Source organism: Otolemur garnettii, unplaced genomic scaffold (genome assembly GCF_000181295.1).
Source record: "Otolemur garnettii isolate 467f Iridium unplaced genomic scaffold, OtoGar3 scaffold00221, whole genome shotgun sequence".
Classification (NCBI taxonomy): Eukaryota; Metazoa; Chordata; class Mammalia; order Primates; family Galagidae; genus Otolemur; species Otolemur garnettii.
Window position 1 is genome coordinate 186061 of NW_003852616.1, and position 21786 is coordinate 207846.

A 21786-nucleotide genomic window follows, 5' to 3' on the forward strand; every position below is an offset into this window, starting at 1 on the left:
ATGGAAGTATTTCAGATTGCATGTGAAAACCCCACACTGTACCCTAGAAGTGCATTAATGTACATAGTTACCGTTCAATAAAAAAAAAAAAAAGAAAAGAAATGAGTATAATTGTGATGGATGTGATACTTTGTTCAGTGTAAACATTTCATATTTTATATAAAAGCAGTGCTCTGAACCCCATAGGTGCATCAATGTACAAAGTTGTGATTTAATAAAAAAAAATAATAAAATAAGGGTGATTAAAAAGAATGGGGTGATTCATACAGGTAGAAAGTAGATTAGTAGTTTCCCACAGATGGGAACCAGGGGGTTGGGATGTGGAGTATTTGGGTTGATGGAAATGTTCTGAAAATAGGCATTAGTGATGGATGCAGTATGCAGTGGACACACCAGACACCAGCAGGCCAGACACTCTTACATGGTTAAAATGGTGAAGTTTCTGTAAACTTCATCTCAATGAAATTGAGAAAAAATCAGTAATCATAGATACTGAAGGCATTAAAAGGGCAAAGGCAAGATGGCTGACTGGAGCCAGCTTTCCACAGAGGCTCCCATCCAGAAGGAGGATTAAAGGACAGAAGTTTAGCAAGTAAGCTGATGGTTTGGAGCTGAGCCAAGAGAGAAGGTTGAAGAACACACATCAACCCTTCTGAGACAAGCTGCGTCCTCAAAGATACAAACAATAGCTACAAAATTCATTGCCAAGTGGACGGGAGTCCCCTCCCCCAAGAGAACGGCTCACAGTATACATTCTACAAACAAGTGAGCAGAGTTCAAACTCCTCCCATTTTATCCCATGGGAGAGACCCTCTAAATAGCAGACCTCCTTCCCTTATTAAGGTGTCATGGCACTCTCCTGCCAGGCATAAAACTATATAAAACTGTACTTATTCTCTATCTGCAATTCTGAACTCCCAGCAGTACCCTCCACTCTCCCCTCCATGGAGTCCAGATTCTTGGGCATTTTCTCTAGAGGTATGGACAGGACCTGGGCTGTTGCAGGTCTGTGTTGATTCTGCAGCATGTGGGTAAGGAGGAGACAGTGGACTGAAGGAACCAGACAGGAGAAGGAGTGGTGATGCCCCATAGCACAGCAGCAGGAACAATCACACCCCTAGGGATATTTTGGAGAGACACTCCCTGTCTCTCTGGGCAACTAGAGAAAGCTGGGCATCTTCTCCAGTAGCAGACACTGGCAGAAGAAATCTGGGACAGTAACACAGGCCCCACGAGTAAAGGGTATACCTGAGGCGGTACCTGCCTGGGTGGGGCGCGGGAAGGATGGAGAATAGAAGATGCATGTGCAGAGACAGCATGCTCCCAGGGCAGGGCTGAGGACTGCTTTAGTGAGCCTGAGAAGCACCCGGCCCTCAAAGGATCATAGCTGAGACAAAAGCAGGTGGAGAGAGGCTGGAACTGAGAGCTCAGTGTGAACTCTAACCGCACCCGCCCCAACACAGACTGCAATGGAGACAGACATGCCAGCTCCAGGTGGCAGCACAAACAGGGCTGAGTCACAGTTTTTGCCAATTCAAATAGCGCCTGGTCCATAGGGGAATATAGCCAAGACAGAATCACAAGTTCTGCGAAGATAAAAGTGTCAGCAACATCAATCAGGGGCGGGGTTGGAACTGAGTGAACTGCCCCAGCTTCTGTTAACCACCCGAGGTTGTCAGGCCTCAGCTTCCCCTGCCAGATGGTGGCAGAGTGTGGCGGCCTGGCTGAAGAGACATAGATCTCCCTGTGACTCAGACAGGTGCAACCCCCTGTAGGAGCATCTGTTCATTGGAGGTAACTGGGTCACAGCCCTGTGGGGTTACCAGTGACTGAGTGTGACAGAAGTGCAAGGTGAGGAAGGAGGCATCAACCTTCCCAGACTAATTCATTTGGTGGGGTGTGGGGATCCTTCATGGAGCACCAGAACAAGTCATACTAAGCTGGCAGTAGACCCCTGCTATCTAGTTGCCGACCTTTTGAACTCTCCCACTTGAGAACAGGCGCTTACTAAGACAGTTAATTTGGATCTCTCGGACTGGACCAATCACCTGAGGACTATCCAAAGTGGTACTCTAGGTGTGTGGTTGTGGGAAGGTTTGATTTTCCTTTTCCAGTTGTTGCACATGGGGGACAGGGTGACTTAACTGCTGGTATTTATCCACAGCTAAAACTTCAACCCAGAGTAACTGATTCACTAGGGTAGGACAGAGACCAGCTGAAAACAAGACAGAGCCACTTAGCCCCACCACCCAGTGTCTCGGGCCGTCACTGTACAGGTCCTTTGCAAAGCTCCAGGGGAAAAGGTACAGGCACCAGTCCCAGCTCTTGGGCAAAGGGCTAATCACTACTCCAGGAGTCCCCCACCCACTTCACCTTATCTGCTCATCTAACCAAACATGTACCATAATCATGGGGTGGAATCAGTGGAAAAACTCTGGTAACATGAATAACCAGAGTAGATCAACTCCCGCAAGGAACGATATGGCAGACATACTGAAGATCCCCTGCATAATAGAATAGTTGAGATAATAATAATCTCAATATAATAATAAATGGTTGAGATGTCAGAAATCAAATTCAGAATGTGGATTGCAAATAAGATTAATAGAATGAAGGTAAGGATGGAATTAGAAATTCAAGAAGCATTTTAAACCTTTGAAATTCTTTGAATTCAGTTTACTTTTGTGGTGGAGGATTGCACTGGGCATTATGGAGGATAGGTCTGAGAATATCCTGGAGAGCTGGTTTAGTTACGACAAATTTCTTCAACATGTGAATGTCATTAAAGTATTTAAATTCTCCATCATAAATGAAACTCAGTTTAGTTGGATTGAATTCAACTGAATTGTCTTTAATTGAATTCAAAGACAAAATCATCAAAGATTTTGACACATTGAGATAAGAATTTGAAGCCCTCAAAGATGTGAGAATCACAGTAGAATCCCTCAGTAACAGAATGGAGCAAGCAGAAGAAAGGATTTCTGACATTGAAGACAAAGCTTTTGAATGTTCTCAAACTCTCAAAGAGAAAGAGAAATGGAGAACAAAAATGTATCATTCTCTCAGAGAGCTCTGGGATTATTTGAAGAAAACTAGTATTTGCCTTATAGGAATCCCTGAAGGCGACGAAGTTGCTTTGCAAGGCACAGAGGCCCTTTTTCATGAGATTATGAAAAGAACTTTCCAGACATGCCAAGAGATTCTGAAGTTTCGATAGCAGACAGTTTCTGAACCCCAGCATGACTCAACTCGAATAAGACATACCCCAGTCACATCATAATTAACCCCACTAAAGTTAATATGAAGGAGAAAATTCTGAAAGCAGCCAGATGTAAGAAAACCAAAACCTCCAAGGGGAAGAATATTAGAATGACTGCAGATCTCTCTGCTGAAACCTTTCAAGCCAGAAGAGGGTGGTCATCAACTTTTCATCTCCTAAAACAAAACAACTTTCAACCCAGGATCCTGTATCAAGCTAAACTGAGTTTCATTTATGATGGAGAATTTAAATACTTTAATGACATTCACATGTTGAAGAAATTTGCCATAACTAAACCAGCACTCCAGGATATTCTCAGACCTATCCTCCATAATGCCCAGTGCAATCCTCCACCACAAAAGTAAACTCACTCAGAAACTTTTGATCAAATCCCAGCTTCCACAGTGGCGAAAGGATTAATAATGTCCACTGGACTTTCAAAAAACTTGATACCTGAAATTCTGCCAGGCTTATCAATATTCTCAATTAATGTGAAGAATGGGAAAAGATATTTGCAGGTTATGTCTCCAACAAAGGTTTAATAACCAGAATCTACAGAGAACTCAAATGTATTAGCAAGAAAAGAACAAGTGATCCCTTCTGAAGGTGGGCAAGGGACTTGAAGAGAAACTTCTCTAAAGAAGATAGGCGCATGGCCTACAGCCATATGAAAAAATGCTCATCATCCTTAATCATCAGAGAAATGCAAATCAAAACTACTTTGAGATATCATCTAATTCCAGTAAGATTAGCCCATATCACAAAATCCTGAAACCAGAGATGCTGGCATGGATGTGGAGAAAAGGGAACACTTGTATACTGCTGGTGGGAATGCAAACTAGGAGGTTCCTTTTGGAAAGATGTTTGGAGAACACTTAGAGAACTAAAAATAGACCTGCTGTTTGATCCTATAATTTCTCTACTAGGAGAGAAAGAGCAAAAATCACATTATAACAAAGATATTTGTAATTGCTAAGCCACGGAAGAAGCCCAAGTGCCCATTGACCCACAAATGGATTAATAAATTGTGGTTTATGTACACCATGGAATATTATGCAGCCTTAAAGAAAGATGGAGCCTTTAGCTCTTTCATGTTTACATTGATGGAGCTGGAACATATTCTTCTTATCAGAGTATCTCAAGAATGGAAGAAAAAGTATGCAATGTACTCAGCCCTACTATGAAACCAACTTATAGCTTTCTTACCAAATTATAGCCCAAGAAGATGGGGAAAGGGGAAAGGGAGAGGAGGGGAAGGTGGAGGATGAGTGGAGGGAGGGTAATTGGTGGGACCACACCTACCTTGCACCTTACAAGCATACGTGTGAAATTTACTAGGTGTAGAATATAAATGTCTAAACACAATAACTAAGAAAATACCGTGAAGGCTATGTTAACCTGTTTGATGAAAATATTTCAAATGGTATATAAAACCAGCACATTGTACCCCATGATTCTATTAGTGTACACAGCTATGATTTAATAAAAATTTAAAAAGAAGGCATTACAAGAAAGGAAAACTACAGACCAATAATATCTCTCATGAAAATAGATGGAAAAATCCTCCCAGAAAATCAGCAAATCAAATCCAACAATGTATAAAAATAATTGTACAGCACAACTAAGTAGTATTTGTTCCACATGTGCAAAGCTGGTTTAATGTTAAAAACATCAGTGTAATCTAGCATATCAAAAGGCTGAACAAGAAAAATCATGTCATATCAATTAATTTAGAAAAAGCATTTGATAAAACTTAATTCATAATAAAATATTCTCAGCAAACTATGAATAAAGGTGAACTTCTTCAACTTGATAAAGAAACATCTGCAAAAATGTTAAGTAACATCATACATACTTGCTCTGTTACCTGGCCTAGTGTGCATAGCTCACAGCAAGCTCAAACTCCTGGCTCGGGTGATCTCCTGCCTCAGCCTCCCAAGTAGCTGGGACTAAAGGCCTGCATTACCAGGCCCAACTAATTTTTCCTATTTTTTGTTGCTGTGGAGTCTCACTCTTACTCAGGCTGGTCTTGAACTCCTGAGCTCAAATGATCCTCCTGCCTCCACCTCCCAGTGTGCTAGGATTACAGGTGTGAGCCACCACAACTGGCCTAAAGGGTTTCTTTTGAATAAAATAATTCTTTCACCATAGAAAGGGTATGTACTTTGAGACTAGTGTGTTTTGTTTTTTGTTTTTTCCTATTCTCATAGACAACCTGACACTGAGAAAGAGAAGCAACAGTAGCAGTAGGCTGTTTTGATTCCAGCTTTGTCCCACATTGTTTAGGACCTTTGAGCAAGCCACTTCCCATGTCTAGCCTCTGTGTCCTCTAGCACTTAGCCCTGTGCAGCCACTCAGAGGGCTAACCCCCTGATCTTCTAGAGGTATTATCCTCTTGGACTTGGAAGGTGACAGATAGAAAGATGAAGTCCCCTTAACAAGAAAATGAGCTGAGGTACTAGGGGCTGCATCCTGCCTAAAATAGATTTGGGTACACTTATACTCATTTGAGAGTTCATTTTCATTCCATCACTGGTGTAACTTGAATTGGACCATTGATAAGAGAAATGAAAAGATCTTTAAGAGTTTTCTAAGAAATCACATCTTTTAGTTAAAAGCCTATGTTTTTATCTTGATGGCGACTGGTACTTTGAAAGGCAGGTCTGTATAGTTGAATGTTCATAGTAGTGTAGCTTCCCTATCCTCTTAAGAGTCTCTGCACTTCAAATAGCAGATGTTAAAACATACAGTGTTTATTGAATGACTGTCTTATGGGAATTCATGCTGGTTCTGACTTTTACATGGTAGCCAATCTGAAAGGGCCAGCTTGCTACAGTTGGATTGGTGTAAAATGAGGAAATCAGGGACAGGGTTATGATTAAGTTAGAGGATGTTATTTAAGTACCTGGCACTTGTTAAACACTCAGCAGCTGGCAGTTAATACGTGTACTGTTACTGCCAGCAGAGCTGCATTTTCCCGTCCATACTGCCTAACTCTGCTGTCGTGATCAGAATGAAACTCATGCTCCATCAGACTGTTAGCCCCTAGGAGCAGGGCTCAGGAAGGTCCAGGCTGTAGGATATCTGTTTTCATTCATTTCAATACACTCTGTTTGGTGACCACAGAGACCTTCCATCTCAGTGCCTAGAAATGTGTAATAATAAGTCAGCCAGAATCCTGGCTGATTCCGTTCAGTAACTGAGAAGCCCCAAGACCTTAGCCAAACTACTTAACTTCACTGTGCCTCACTTTGCCCATGTGTAAAATGGGGAGATCAGCTAGGTGACAGGATTGGTCTCTTGTAACTGTGAAATAGCACAATGCAACGGCTGTGGTGACATAGGAACAACTGTAGGAATGTGTTCTCATTATCATTTGCTTACACACACACATGCACTTTGGCATAAGGGATATTTTCATTCTGTTTTATATGGCACTTGGGAATAATTCTCTCCTTTCCATGCATTTAATTTCTTACAGAAAGTTCTTCATCTAGAACTTTGTTATATGTTTGTTTATAAGACAGACTTAATAAAAAAAAAAAAATAGTATGCCCTTTATTTTTTGTGAGTGCACACACACTGACCACAGTGGCTATATTATATGAATGTTGTTCCCAGTGTGTTTTGGGGTCGTACTGGCCTATATTATATGAGCGTTGTTCCCAGTGTGTTCTGGGGTCACACTGGGTCTGACATTCTCACCCAGCAGCCGGAGCATGTCTGAGGGAGGAGGCTTATGCCCTGGTGGTGGAGTGGGAGCTTTCTGGCAGGCCTGGGATTGGCACAAGTTGAGTAGAGGGAACATTGGAAAGAGATGGATAGTTTGTTTTAAAAATTGTGGAAAAAACCCTAGACACACCTGCCTATAGAAGCTTACCCCTAGTCCCAATGAGAACGGAAGTTCCACCATGTCCTTGAAATGGTTGTACTGTCCAGCTTACCCTGGAAGGCAGAAGAAAGCCATATGTCCCTGAGGACCGCACCTTTCCCGCCTTCTTTGCATGTTTTATAGGCTGTTTTCTTTTTCTCTTTATTTTTAGCACATCAGAGCAGAGTGACGATGATCCTGTTTGTCCTGGAGCTGGAGTGGGTGCTGAGCACAGGACAGGACAAGCAGTTTGCCTGGCACTGCTCTGAGAGTGGGCAACGCCTGGGAGGTTATCGCACTAGCGCCGTGGCCTCGGGTCTGCAGTATCCTTTGCTGGACAAAATTTCTTGGTGGGAACGTGGCTGCTGACCTCTTTGCTTCATGACATCAGAGGGCATGTTCAGCTTGAAAGGCTTTGTTGTTTGCTGAGTTGCTCTGTGCGATGCAGTGACTTCCTACAGCATAGTCATTGAGGTCCCTGGTGGCAGTGGAGTGAGGTAGTTTTACTTGAAATAACAGGCCCTGCCATATATGTGTTCTGTGACCCCCCAGGGTCTGACATCTAGACAGGACACAGTCCAGACCTGTGAACCTCAGCTGTCAGAATTGCAGTACATGGAGGTGAAATCATCACCAAAATCCACCCTTTGGTTTACCTGCAGAAGTAATTTACATGTAGATATTAAGGTTGTGAACCTTATCCTTTCCCTCTGATGCCTGGGAAAAGAACCGCAGGGTTCCTATTCATTTTAAAAATAGTTTTTGAGTGGCTACCAGGCCAGCGCCAGAGTAGGTCAGCTGGGTATGCTCAAGCTTTGTTCCAGGGATGAAGCTCTTCCAGGATTTGTGGAATGATAGTCTTGTCTCTCAAGTGGCTAGGGTCCATGTGCTCAGGGTAGACCCTTGTTGATACTGGAAATTCTCACATCCAGCCCACTGGGCTCCAACACAGTGCTGACCCACAGTGAATGGGTGAAGCTGTCATCAGGGGAGCAGAGGACCCTGAGGTTCTCAGTCTCTCCACGTTCTGACAAAGCTCAGAAACGGTAAAGCTGGCTTTCTAATTCCATCTCCATGTTTGCAAAGTGCCTGTTCAATGATTCTCAACAATACAACAAGGCACGTTGCACAATTTTTGCAGCTGTGTGGCAGCAGTTACATAGGCTAATGTCATTCTTATGTTTCTCACTGGAAGGCCAAGGTGGAAAAATGTAACAATGACCATTGTGAAAGTGGCAAGTAACCAAGAAGGCCAGAGGCAAGGACGATTGGAAAGCAAGATGAGCTTATCTTTGAGAGGGTAGTACCTCCCGTTAATAAGAGAAGGTCCAAACTTTGCTTTCTATAAGCCAGTTCAGATGAGCACAGTGCTTGAATGGGATCTGTGAACTCTGACTAACACAGTGATGGTGCTGCAGAGTTAGAGTGGAAGGGCACTGGTACCACCCAGTCCCGCCCCCCATCTCAGTCTGTCTAGGGAGCTACAACAAATTACACTAGACAGGCTGTCTTATAAACAACAGAAATTTATTTCTTATACTCTGAAGACCAGGAAAGCCAGGGTCAAGGCACCAGCAGATTCAGTGTCTGGTGAGGGCTCGTTACTTGCTTCTTAGATGACTGTCTTCTCCCTGTGGCCTCTCTCATGACCTAATCACAGGCTCCACCTCCAGATACCACCACATTGGCGATTAGGTCTCAACATTTGGATTTTAAAGGGGTGTGAACATTCAGTCTTCCTTACACACACATGCAAATTGTTGCTGTGAGTGGTGAGGAATGTGTTAATTAATTTGACCGTGCTAATCATTATACAGTGTATCTATATCAAATTATCAAGTTATACACCTTGAATATGTACAATTTTTATTTGTCACTTAATTTTTTTTTTTTAATTTAGGCTGGGTGTGGTAACTCTTGGCTGTAATCCTATTTTGGGAGGTTCAGACAGGAGATCGTTCAAGCCTCAGAGTTTAAGACTGGCCTGGACAACAGAGCAAAACCTCCCATCTCTACAAAAAAATAAAATAAAATAGTTGGGCCTAGTGACACACCTGTAGTCCCAGCTGCTCAGAAGACTGAGGCAGGAGTATTTGTTAGAGTCTAGGAGTTTGAGGTTGCAGTGAGCTGTGATGATGCCACTGACTCTAGCCAGGGTGACAGATGGAAACCCTGTCTCAAAGAAAAAAAATTCAGTCTGTAGCCCCCCCCCCCATTTCACAAATGAGCCAACTAAAGCCTAGAAAGGGTCCCCAGTGCCTTATCTGAGGCCACCCAGCTAGTAAGTGGGAAAATCCCCACCAGAACCCAGCTCTTGGGTTCTTCTGCATTGGATTTTTTTTTTTTTTTAGACAGAAATCTCAATTTGCTGCCCTAGGTAGAGTGCTGTGGTGTTATAGCTCACAGCAACCTCAAACTCCTGGGCTCAAGTGATGCTCTTGGCTCAGTTTTTCTATTTTTAGTAGTGATGGGGTCTCAACTTACTCAGGCTGGTCTTGAACTCCTGACATCCAGCAGTTTGCCCACCTCAGCCTCCCTGAGTGATAGAATTACATGCAGATTTTTTTTTAACCATTATTCTTAATCATTCTTTTAGGAAAGAACCATTGGCATAGGTATAATTTGGTCCTCTGCTGGCTTCTGTATCACTAGCCCAGCCTAGTGAAATATCTTCTATATCCCTTAGCCATGCCAAGGACTGTGGGACAGTGTACAGATGTTGCCCTCAAGAAGCCAACTTTTTCAAGTAACATATGCACAGAGTTAACTAGCCTAACTGTGTTGGTCTTGGTGTAAGATTACAGCCACCAGCTCCTTTCCTCAGGCATGTCCAGAAGCCACCCTCATTCTGTGACTGCCCTTTAGCCACACCATGTGATTCATTCACCAAGCAGAAAATCCTGGGGTTGGGTTTTGGAGTGCCTGTGGGTGTGCTCTCGCGTGCCTCTGAGCGTCAGTACCCAGGATCAGCGCCCACCAGCCAACTGCACTGTTCAGGTGGAAGGGAGCTGTGGCACTGCAGGCAGACTCCCAGGAGATTCCTGCCAGCTCTGCCTTGTTACCTCTGATTTTGGAGCCAGAGCCAACCCTTATTGTAGGGTATTTTTCTGTTTGTTGAACACTGATGGCAGGATAGCGCTGTACTTTTGCCAGAGAGGCTCAGCTAAGAAGCACGTGACTTTTTCAACGCTGAAGGTTTTTTCTAGCAGCTGGCTTATGGACACATCAGTAATAGGCAAGCCGTACAGTGTGGGTTCACATTTAAATTAGCTTTGTTTAAAAAGAAGTTTGCTAGTGGGAACCTCCTACCCCACATGGCTCTTTCCTTCTTTCTGCCACCCTCCATACTTAAAAGCGTTTTCTTTTTAAGTGATGAAAGGAGGAAAAAGATCTGGTGAAAAAACATAGACTGTTTCAGAATATTTTCAGTACACCTGTTTATCTTCAGACCAGACAGCTAACAGGATGGAGAAGAGACCTGCTTAAAGGAGCTGGTTCTCTCCCTTCTCCATCTCATTCAGCCAAACCAACAAGTAACAGATTAAATTGGATTGAATTCAGCCTTTTTTTAATTCTTCTTTCAGGCCTCTTAATAGAGAAGAAAATATGAATTGGAGATTCCAGTAGGAAAATGGAAAAAGACAAGAAGACCGATCATTTCACAAATTGAATTATCAACTTATGAATAACCTAAAATTTTTGGTCGCTTTGGCGAAAGATCTGAAGCTTCAAAACCTAAGTGACCTGTGACAGTAACAATAAGAATAAAATAATAGGGAATAAAAGGAGAGATTAGGAAAGGAAAAAGAAGAAAATATCTTAGATTTGCAGGCCCTGAGAATTTACAAAATGCTTCCATACATTCTTTTGTTTGCTGTCGAAAAGATAATCGGAAGTAGAAGTGGAAGACCTAATTCTCAAGGTTATGTGACTGTCGCCTGGCAGAAATGGGATTGGAACTTGGGCATTATAATTTTCCAGCTGGTCCTCTGCACAGCGCAATATAGACAAGGAGGTCTATCCCAAAGGTCCCTCAGAAGGTAGAGGCAGGAATGTTTTCCTTCTCACTTTACTTGCCACTCCTACTCTTGAGTTTATGAATATTTCATCAAGGCTCACTTGGCAGGGTTTCATGAATTGACCATTTTTTTGACCTTATTTTTCTCATTTTCATAGAATAAGTCAAGTGCTTTTCATTTTACGATTTTATTCATGTTGGAGAGATTACAGGGTCACCCTATGTAATGAAATGGTTTCCCACCTGATGTAATCTCTTAGATTTATTCCTGTGCAGGGGAAGAGTTCTGAAATTAAGATTATCTTTTTTTTAATTAATTTTTTTAATTGAATGGTAACTATGTACATTAATGCACTTCTGGGGTACAGTGTGGTGTTTTCACACACAATCCGAAACACTTCCATCAAACTAGTTAACATAGCCTTCATATCATTTTCTTAGTTATTGTGTTAAAACATTCATATTCTACTCTTAGAAAGATTCACTTGTACCCTTGTGAGATAAGCCACAGGAGTGATCCCTCAATCCCCCTCCCTCCACCCATTCCCCCCTCCCCTCTCCCTCCTCCCTCCCCCTATTCTTAGGCTGTTAATTAAGATTATCTTAATTTCTTCCTATCATACTTCATGCCAGTCACTCTGGCTTTGAAGTTTTACTATAATTCTATTTCAACTCTGTTCTAACTACCTTTTGTTGAATTTATATTTTTCAAAAGAATACTATTATTTACTTAATAATTGTAAAGACTATTGATATGAAATTGAGTCTTTTTTGTGGATTCTTATAATTCATAAGTTTAAGGTGATCTTTTTCCTTAAAATTGTTTTTATTACTTTTTATCAAATCATAACTTTGTACATTGATGCATTTATGGGGTTCAGTGTACTGCTTTGATATACAATGTGAAATGCTTACATTGAACTAAGTAACACATCCATCACAATTCTATTCATTTCTTTATAGTCGTCAAATGTACCATTTAGAAGAGTATAACCTTTTGTTGTGCCTTGTCCTGTTGTACTTTTTGTTAATGGTTTATTATGAAAGCTTTTGAAACATGCACCAAAGTGGAAACACCGCAGCAGACTCTATACGCCTGTCATTCACAACTGCTGCTCATTTCTCTGTCCCTTTGTTCTTTCTTTTTTGCTGGAGTATTTTAAAGCAAATTCCAGACCTTATGTTACTTCATCCTTGCCTCCTTCATTGAAAATATATGGATAATTTTTTCAGTAATCACAATGCTATTATTATGTCTAAAAATTAGTATCATCCCTTGATGTTATTGAATAATCAAATCATTTTCAGATTTTAGTGATGATTTTGAAAGTGACTTTGTGCAGTGGGTTTGTTTGAAACTGGATCTAGACAAGGTTCACACCTTGCATGTGTTGTCATATCTTCTAGACCGGGAGTTCTCAGCCTGTGGGTCACAATCCTCAGGAACTATATTAAAGGGCCACGGCATTAGGAAAGTTGAGAACCACTGGTCTAGACCTTTCTTCATATAGTCTTATGCCTCCTCCCTTTCCTTTAAGCCACCATGTTGAAGGTGCTAAATCATTTCTCCTGCCGACCATCTCATATTCTGAATTAATTTATTTTCTTTCCCATGATATCATTTAATTTGTTCCTCTACTTGTTTCTCTTCCATATTTTCTGTATGCTGAGTTGCCCTTAAAATCTTGGTTTCTCTCAGATTTGGCTTACTATAAGAATGTGCAGGGACTGTTCTGTGGGCTTCGCGTTCTTGCCATGAGTAGGTGCATGGTGCTGGGCCGTCACCCTTACAGCCGAGCTGAAGCTGCTCCCTGGCCAGGGGCTGGCGGTCCATCCCTGCAGTGCCGTCCTCCTACCACCCTTTCTTTTAATGATTTCCTTCATTGCTGAGCTTTTTCTGAATCAGTTCTTTCATTAGGCTGGCAAAATGGTGCCTTTCTAATACTATTGTATTTTATTAGTAGGGATTCTTTTTTAGTAGGGATGCTTTATTAGTAGTGATTCTTCTAAAGTAGAACTTTTCCTTATTAACAGGGGTATTTGGTTACCCTAAAACACAATTACTATAGGAAAAGCTGGACAAATTCTTAATTCCTTCTGTTTAATGTCTAATTTTCAGAGTAGAGATTTAGTGCCCTGGTTACCTCCAGAAGAGTTATGAATTCTTTAGTGATTGTTCTGTTTGCTTCTTTTAAAATAATGCATTCAGTATATTTCAATAAATTGCCATTTTTCAATTTTATGCTCAAGTTATCCCATCTTTGGCCAGCTCCATCATATGGACCCCAGTGTCATTTTTAAATTTTATTTTGTAAAGACTATTTTTACAACAGTTTTAGAACCGTGGCAGAATTGAATGGAAGGTATAGATTTCCCCCGACCTCCTGCCCTGTCACCACCCCTCCTCTGGAGTGGTGCAGTGTTCAGCTGTGGAGCCCACAGTGCACATGACTGCCTCCCCAGATCTGTCACCTGCTCTTGGTCCCATTCATTGTGTGGATCTGGAAAGATGAGTAACGGCCTGTTCTCAACATTGCAGCATCGTACAGGAGCTTCCCTGCCCTCAGCAGCCTCTGTGCTCTGCCTGGGCACCCTCGCCACGGTCTCCTTGAGACAAGCTCACTCACTTGCCTTCCTTGCTTTTCTGGCATAGCCTGTCTTAAGCTCATCTGTGTTTTTCCTGTCCCAGTCCTGGAATCAACTATTCTTTTAGTGAGAAATAATATTCAGAGATAAGAGAAAATATTTATGGGGCATGTTCGTGTGTGTTTTACAAGAAAATAAATCATCAGTTCATATATTTCTCATTAAAATTCAAAGCTTAATGGGGAATTTTGCTTCCTCATTTGTGTACTGATTGTTTGGGGCTGAAAATCTTGGTTCCTAAAGCACTGACATAATTCCTTATTTATTTCATCCTATGATATATTTAAATGGTTTCAGAATAGTTACACACAATGTTAAAATAACAGAAAGACTCCTGAAGATTTTAGATTTCTCTGCATCTCTTTTTGTCCTTAGAATACCAAGGATGTAGATTCAAAATGTTGTGTTTTAAAGTCACTTGAAGTGATTCTAACTATATGGTTATGTTACCAATTTTATAGTTAGTTTCATTTATTTAACTTTGTTTACAATTTGGGGAATTTTTTTCTTTTAATTTTATATATATTTTTAGTATGTAAAATTATCCAGGATTCCAAAATGGGAACTATAACAAGGAGAAGTCTCACTCCCGTCACTGCCCTCAGCTTGTTTCTCCACCTCCACAGGCAGCCACTTTTGTCAGATCTCAGTCCTTCCTTTCTAAACGTGAATGCATACCTGTGCATACACGCACACACACGTCTGTTTCCCTCACTTTTCTTCCAAATGCTAGTATAGCTAATAAAGTACTCATTAGCTTCCTTCCCACACTTAATACTCTATCTTGAAAATTACTACATGTCCGTGTATGGAAATCTTCTTAATTTTTTACTGTAGTGGCATAATATTCTATTGTGTGGATATAGCCTAGTTATTAATTCAGTAAGTTAGCTGTTGATGGATTTTCAAGTAATTTTCAGACTTTAGCTATCAAAATCTGTGGCATGAATAGCCACTGTATTTATGCCAGTGTGTCTCTGGGACAGATCTCTAGAAATGGGACTGCTAGGCATTGTCAACCAGAGATACTGGGGGTTGTCGTGTAGGTAGCCTCTGCCTGTCATGTGCTCAAAATCCCAGACTCCCAGAAGGAAAGCAGGTATCCAGTATAAACCGTGTTGTTTGTGTGGTTAAGGCACAGTCAGCTACTCTTACCAGTTAATGATGGCCATCCTCCTAAAACCCCAGTTCCCAGACACTGTGCCAGCTTGTCAGCAGGCCCTCAGAGGGTGGCCGTCAGGCCAGCGGTATTAACTTTTTTTTACATGGCATCATTTTCATTTCTTCTTGAACTATCCATTCATAGTCTTATTCAAATACTAATTTTAAAATTAATTTACAATCAATCTTTTTATTCTCGATTGCTCTTTTTATACTAGAGATATGGGCCCTTTATGACATAAGTTGCAAAGTTGGTTTTTTTTTTCTGTTTGTCTCTTGGCTTTGCTTACAGTGTTTGTTGTTGAGTCGAAGCTTTTCCTACTACAGGGTTGTAAAGAAACTCTCCTATCTAGATCATTTGGAATTTATTCTGGTATACAATGTGAAATACAGATTCTGGCTTTTTTTTTTTTTAATTTCCAAATGGCTGTCTAGTTTTTGCCAACATCATCTTTCAAAAATTTTTCTTTTCCTTATTCATTTTAAAGGCTACCTTTATCAGACATTGGCTATGTGATACTTGAGCCTGTTTCTAGATTTTGTTTCATTAGTCTATTTATGTACCAACACCATACTTGTAATAGAGAAACTTTGTAATATGTTTTAATATCTGTGAGGCTAACCTCCTCATCACATACCATATTATTATTATCAGACTATATATGGCTCTTTTGTCTTATTAATTTTTCCATATGACCTTTATAATGAACATACCTAGCTCTAGAAAATAACGTGTTGATATTTTTATTGGGATTGTTTTAAACCTATGAATAAATGTAGTAAGAAGTGGCATCTTTTAGTCTTGCCATCCAGTAATACAGCACCTTAAATCTTACTGTGCAGCAGTGCAGTAGACCCTTCACTTTGTCACATCCCCCTTAGTGTCCTTCAGCCCATCTTCAAGTCTTCCTCAGATGGGATTTGCACATTTCTTATTACATTTATGCCTTTTTTTCATGGTAAATCTGACCATTCAATTTTGAGAAATAATCCTTAATGATTACATGATAGATTTGATGTTGAAACCCGGCATGTGTTTATTGGTGACCACTCAGGCCAAGTAACGATCCTTAAACTGGAACAAGAAAACTGCACCCTGGTCACAACGTTCCGAGGACATTCAGGTAAGATTAAAAGCAAACACATGGTGTACTGACATCACAGCGAGATATCGCCTGCCAAACATTCTGATGTTCAGTTGGTATGATTGAAAATGGCCAAGTACAGTTTGTGCTTGTGCAAAGATACACATGATATGCTCAGCTCCGTAAGATAGAATGTCAGAATTCTTCTACACAATCCAAACAAAAGAGGAACCAATCTGTTTTGAAACTGTTGATAATTTGGTTTTTGTCATATTGCACTAGAGAAAGCCAGTGTTGGCATACATTAATGAGGTGTTGTTCGACACCGTGGCAGCTGCTCAAACCTCAGAAGGCTGAAAGGACAGCTGCCTCAGTCTGTCCCTGTCCTTCTTGGAGTGAGAAAATGGTGTGCAAGAAGGTTACCCACTTTTAAAACAAATGAAAAGAAAAACACACTCATGGTGGGTAGCTAGACATCCTTTTCAGTTTAAAACCCAAGGTCCCCTTGGGCAGCACCTGTGGCTCAAAGGAGTGGGGCACTGACCCCATATGCCAGAGGTAGTGGGTTCAAACCCCACCCTGGCCAAAAACTGCACAAAAAACCCCAAGGTCCCCTTCATGTTACTAGTCTACTCAGGGTCCTTTAAGCAAAGTCCTCTGAAACATTCATCCTGAGCCTTGGAAAGACTTGAGTAGATCATCATGATGAATTTTCTACTAGTATTTTTAATACGTGGTATTGACCCTATAAAATGTTGAACCTGGAAAGCGAATCACTGACTGTTTCATGGTTCTTAGCAGGCTTTGAGTTTTCTGCAGGCTGCCAACCCATGGTTCAGTGTAGAGCATGAGTAATGCTGAGTTTGGGTGTCATGTAAGAAGTAGGAAAAAGAGGATGTAAAATTGGGTAGTACCTAGATCATAAGGGCTTTCCTGAAGAAAAAGAGTGGAATGCTGGAATCAGAAACAGCAGAGAAGAATTAAATCCAAGGAAAAAGAGTCACTAAAGACAATCTTAATTATGTGTGTCTCCGGCAAGGAGAAAGCACAGAGGCATGCCCAGTGGGTAAGACCCTGGTCTTCCTGGCTGAATCTCTGTTTTCAGCTACCTACACTCTGGCCAAGCCTGGGCTTGGCAGAAACCCAAGCTGTCCCACCTCAGAAACCTTAGGCCTCTGCTCCCCTGATGTCCTCAGCCTCCTCATCACAGCTCCCCTACACCTCTCCTTCACCCCTCTTGCCCTTTGCCTTGTTGAGGATTCTGGTACTGGATCCCCCCCACCATTATCCTTCATCTCAGCCCCCAGATTGCTCTCTTCCCAGTGGTGTTGCACTTCAGCGGCTGCTCCCCACCACCCTCCATTCTGCTGGTGAGAATGTCTTGCCTTATTGGCAAGCCTGTTTGACCCCACTAGCCATCCATTTTTCTCCTTGCCAGCCCTGGATCTATAGGAGTCATGCTGCCATGAGGCACGGACCCTCATTGCCATGGCAAGGTCACGATTTCCTGTCCAGACTCCTGGCACTGTCTAATAGTCTCTATCCGTGTCCACAGTGCACTCCTCTTCCCTAAACAGCCTTCGCAGACCTGCATCACCCTAAGCCCCCTGCTTGCTCTTTCAGAAGCTATCAGCTAGAAGCTTTTTAACATATATATAATTTGTTTTTTGTTTTGGGGGGGTTTTTGTCCACTCTGCATCCTCCCCACCTCTCAGAAAGCATATTTTTCTTCTCTTCCTCTCTCCCATCCTCATCTCTGGGGCAGGAGCCTGCCTGCCTCTGTCCCCAGGCTAATTCTCTTGAGTGTCTCCACACCAAAATTATTCCCTTTGCCTCCCTTTTGGCTAACTTACTTTTCTCAATTTATTAACGTGCTCAAGGTTCTTGCCTCTCTGTTAAAAAAAATAAACCATCTCATCTCACTTTCCGATGAAGGGGAAGAAAAACAACACCCTCTGAATCCTATGTTCTGTTGTGGCGGTTCCCATCTTATTCCCTTAACAGTGGTGCTTATGTGGTGAGACACACATAACAAAATCAGTGATTTTAACCATTTTGAAATGTGCTCTTCAGTAGCATTGAATATTTCGCATTGTTGGACAGCTATCACAGAACGTTTCTCCTCTGTGAAACTGAAACCCCATTCCCACAGACAGCAGCTGCCCACGCCCACCCCCAGCCCAGCCCAGCGACCATCCTCCTGTGTGAATGTGACTGCACTGACTCATGTGAGTGGAATCACACAGTGTGTGTCCTTTGGTGACTGCCTTATATCATTCAACATAATGTCCCAAAGGTTCATCCAGGTTGTAGCAAACAGCAGTGTTTCTTAAAAGAATATCATTTTCCCAGCTCCTTCAAATTCTTCACCTTCCATTTGCTTCCCTGTACCTTGTTCCTGCAGTCTGATTTATCTTTATTACTCCACTTAAACTGCTCTCCCTGAGGTGGCCATAGGCTGCTGGTACATGTCTTAAACCTTGTCATTCTTAACCTTTCAGCGGCATCTGACATTGTGACCATTGCTTCTTGCTGTGACACTGCCAGCTGCCCTCCCACACCTCTTTGCCTCTCTGTAGTCTGGGGCACACCCAGGGTCTGACCAGCACTTACTTCTCTTCCCACTTTGGCCTTTCCCTGGTGGACCTCCACCACCATTCCCAGTCACAGAAATAAAAGGACACAGTCATTGTCCTCAGATTCCTCACAAGCTAGTGTGAGACAAAAACTAGACTGTAATTAGAGAGCCTGATGGCAAAGGCTATGGAAGCAGGTGGAAGGTAGTCCAGGGGACCCCTCTGGAGATGCTTCCCTGAGGTCTTTGGGGTTAAGTGAGTGTTGAGTTCATGAAAAAGAAGTAAGAAGAGCCATCTAGGCTCAGGAGATTGGCAAGAGCACAGTGTTCTTGGGTGCTACCAGTCACTCTCTTTTGGCTGAAATGTAGGCCCGAGGGAGGGCCAGGGAAGGCAGGGTGGAGGGGTGGGCAGAGAGGAAAGAAGCATACCTACAGATGCTGACATCAGGGAGAAACCTCTAAAGAAAAAGCCAAACTAATTGGATGTTAAGAGACTGTTCTGGCAGTAGAGCGTGTAATTAGAAAGCTAGTAGAGAAGTGCCCCTTGAAACGGGACAGTGGCAGTGGGAGACGAGGAGTAGGGACTGAAGGTCAGACTCAGGAGGGACGCTCAGCAGGCCTCACGGGGCCAGGAGGGCGCAGGGGCTCTCAGCAGTCAGGCATTCACTGCGGGGTGACTGATGGGAATCCTCTGAGTTCTAGATTGTTGCCTCTAGGTCAAGAAAGGGGTCCTCACCCTGTGTTGTCAGCTATATGGGGCTCAAAGATCTCAAGTTTTTCAGGCTTGTCATATTGTAAAATAATACCTTGCATTGTGTCTTATTTTACTCAAAGATGTTAAAGCATCGTTTCATTTTTATCAAGAGACATCCGGACGTGGCCCAGGGAGGTCGCTGACAGGACAGCACCTGCAGCAGGTCACAAGTAACTGTTGGTGTGACTGTTCCTGGAGAGTAGTGCCACCCCTTGCTCATCTGGCCATGGCACAGCGCGCCTGTTTGAGCTGGACAAGGATGGCGGGACAGAGTCCATGCTGGCCCCGACACACCACTGAGCTCTTCCCACGTGGTGGGCCCATTCTGATCACAGGCAGATCCTCAGCTCAGCCAGACACGGTTCTGGGAAAGAGGTTTTTGTTAGGCCTGATCAAAGACCTTAAAGTAATCCTAGATCATTAAAGAATGGTTTCGAGGTCTCAACACTCCTCATCCAAACACAGAAGCAGGAGTGTTGTTGGTGTGCAGCCAGAGTCCCGGCCTTTCACCCCACCACTCTATCACAGCCAGGCACTCATGTGAAAATGAAGGTGTACAGGGACTTGGCCAATAGTCATGCCCAGAGACCAAAATGTAACATTTTCTAACCCATTTCTACTTGTATGTTCTTATGCTCCTCTGCTGGTTTTCTTTCTGGAGCCAAGTGTCATAGTTCTTTGCACTTTCTGCAAAAGGTTGAAAGTATTTCTATCAAAAAAGGTCAGAAATTTTTTTTTTAAAAAAGTCAGAAACTAAACTAATTTTAATAAAGGGGAAGAAAATCACATCTTGACCATTAGATTAGTAGTGTTGATAAAATCTCCTTTCTTCCTTTTTTTTTTCCCTTCTAATTTTTTGATTATGTGTTTGAAATAGAACATAAATCTGCCAAAGCACATTAATTAATAAAAATTAAAACAGACTTCATTAGCTGTCAGGAGAATTATTGAAGAGAACAGTGTAACCATAATAAAAATAAGCAAAGAAACCAGGCTCAATTCAGTGCAAAGATGCAAGTTCAAATAGTTAAGAACTTTAATTATTATTTACAATGAGGAATCTCACACTGATGCAGTTTATGTAAAATTCAAGTCAGTAGGTGTGAGTTGTCATCAGCTGTCTCTGTGCTGACGCTCGGATATATGTAGGCAAGTAAAACAAGCATATTCCATGCCCTTACCGAGCTTCTTCTAGTCCAGCGTGAAATGCACGCTTTAGAAGAGCACATACAGATCACTGGTCGGAACCTCATGAGTGTGGCGTGTACTGTGCAGTCCTCGTGTCACTGCAGAGGAGGTAAATAGCGAGAGGCCCTCTCCCACAGAGAGACTTCCAGGGATACTTCCCAAGGGAGGGTGCACAAATAGCACCTTAAAGAGGAAGAGGAGTTGCCCAGGTGATAGGAACATTCCAGGCCCCCAGGGATAGCAGCCATGCTGTCTATGAAGTCTCAAGTGGGAAAGTCTGAGCAGCAACATGAAGGCGTTGGGACTTCAGCTATTATTCTCAGGCAGTGGGAAACGAGTGATGGAGTTGAAACAGGATGATCTATGGTTCGCATTATAACAAGTCACTGTGGCAGGAGCACATGGTAGATTGAATGGGGGCAAGAGTGCATGTGGGGGGACCATTTAGGAGCCTAGTGTCAGAGTCCCTAGAAAAGATGACTTCTGTTTGAATTGGGGAACCATAGTGTGCATGGAGATAAAGAAGAGGAGGATTCAAAATCCATTTGGAGCTCAGGGGCCAGCAGCATCTGGCAGTTGAGTGGGACAGCAAGGATGGCCGGGCTCCTGTCTGGAGCACATGGAGGATGGTGATGCCATTTACAGCAACATGGATGTCCCAGATAGAGCGTGTCTGGGAGAGGGTATCCCAGCCCCGGGACTGGATGCATTCAGGAGACATCCCTGGGTGGTGGCAGGAGACAGCTGGACATGCACCTGCATCTCTCCAGAGGTGTCATCTAGGGGCAGAGCACATCTGGCCTTGAGGAAACCCTGTTGCTTCAGCTGAGAGTGAAGTGCACTGACCAAAAGGTCGCATATTCAAGTCCACTGGGGTCTGAGCACTGGGCAAGCTTCCTCTAGCCAAGAGTTAGCCTAAGCTTCTCACCCTTATGGGCGTATTATGACACTCTGGTAAAGACAGACCCAGCAGTTTCCAATTCTGATCTTGCCATACTTCAGATAGTCTTTCACTTTTGAAAGGTACATGGTAAAAGTCTCAAAAAAATTAGTTTGCTGAGCATTTGGTAACATGTATTAAATTTCTAAAAATATTTATATTCTTCGATTCATTCAGTTCTACTTCAGAAATTCTCTTCTAATGAATCAGAAATGTGTCTGAGGCAAGAGGTTTGCTTAAGCCCAGGAGTTCAGACCAGCCTGGGAAACACAGCAAGACTCCATCTCTA

The 21786-nt window shown here is 42.5% G+C and overlaps 1 protein-coding gene across 1 annotated transcript in view; it reads left to right on the plus strand.

Annotated features, from left to right (window-relative positions):
- Window positions 1–21786, plus strand: part of WDFY2 (WD repeat and FYVE domain containing 2) — a 203478-nt gene that overhangs the window by 152174 nt on the left and 29518 nt on the right. The window contains exons 5-6 of the mRNA XM_003801798.3: window positions 7303–7453; window positions 15967–16079. Of these exons, the coding sequence (XP_003801846.1) occupies window positions 7303–7453; window positions 15967–16079 (264 nt within the window). The remainder of the gene's footprint in view (window positions 1–7302; window positions 7454–15966; window positions 16080–21786) is intronic.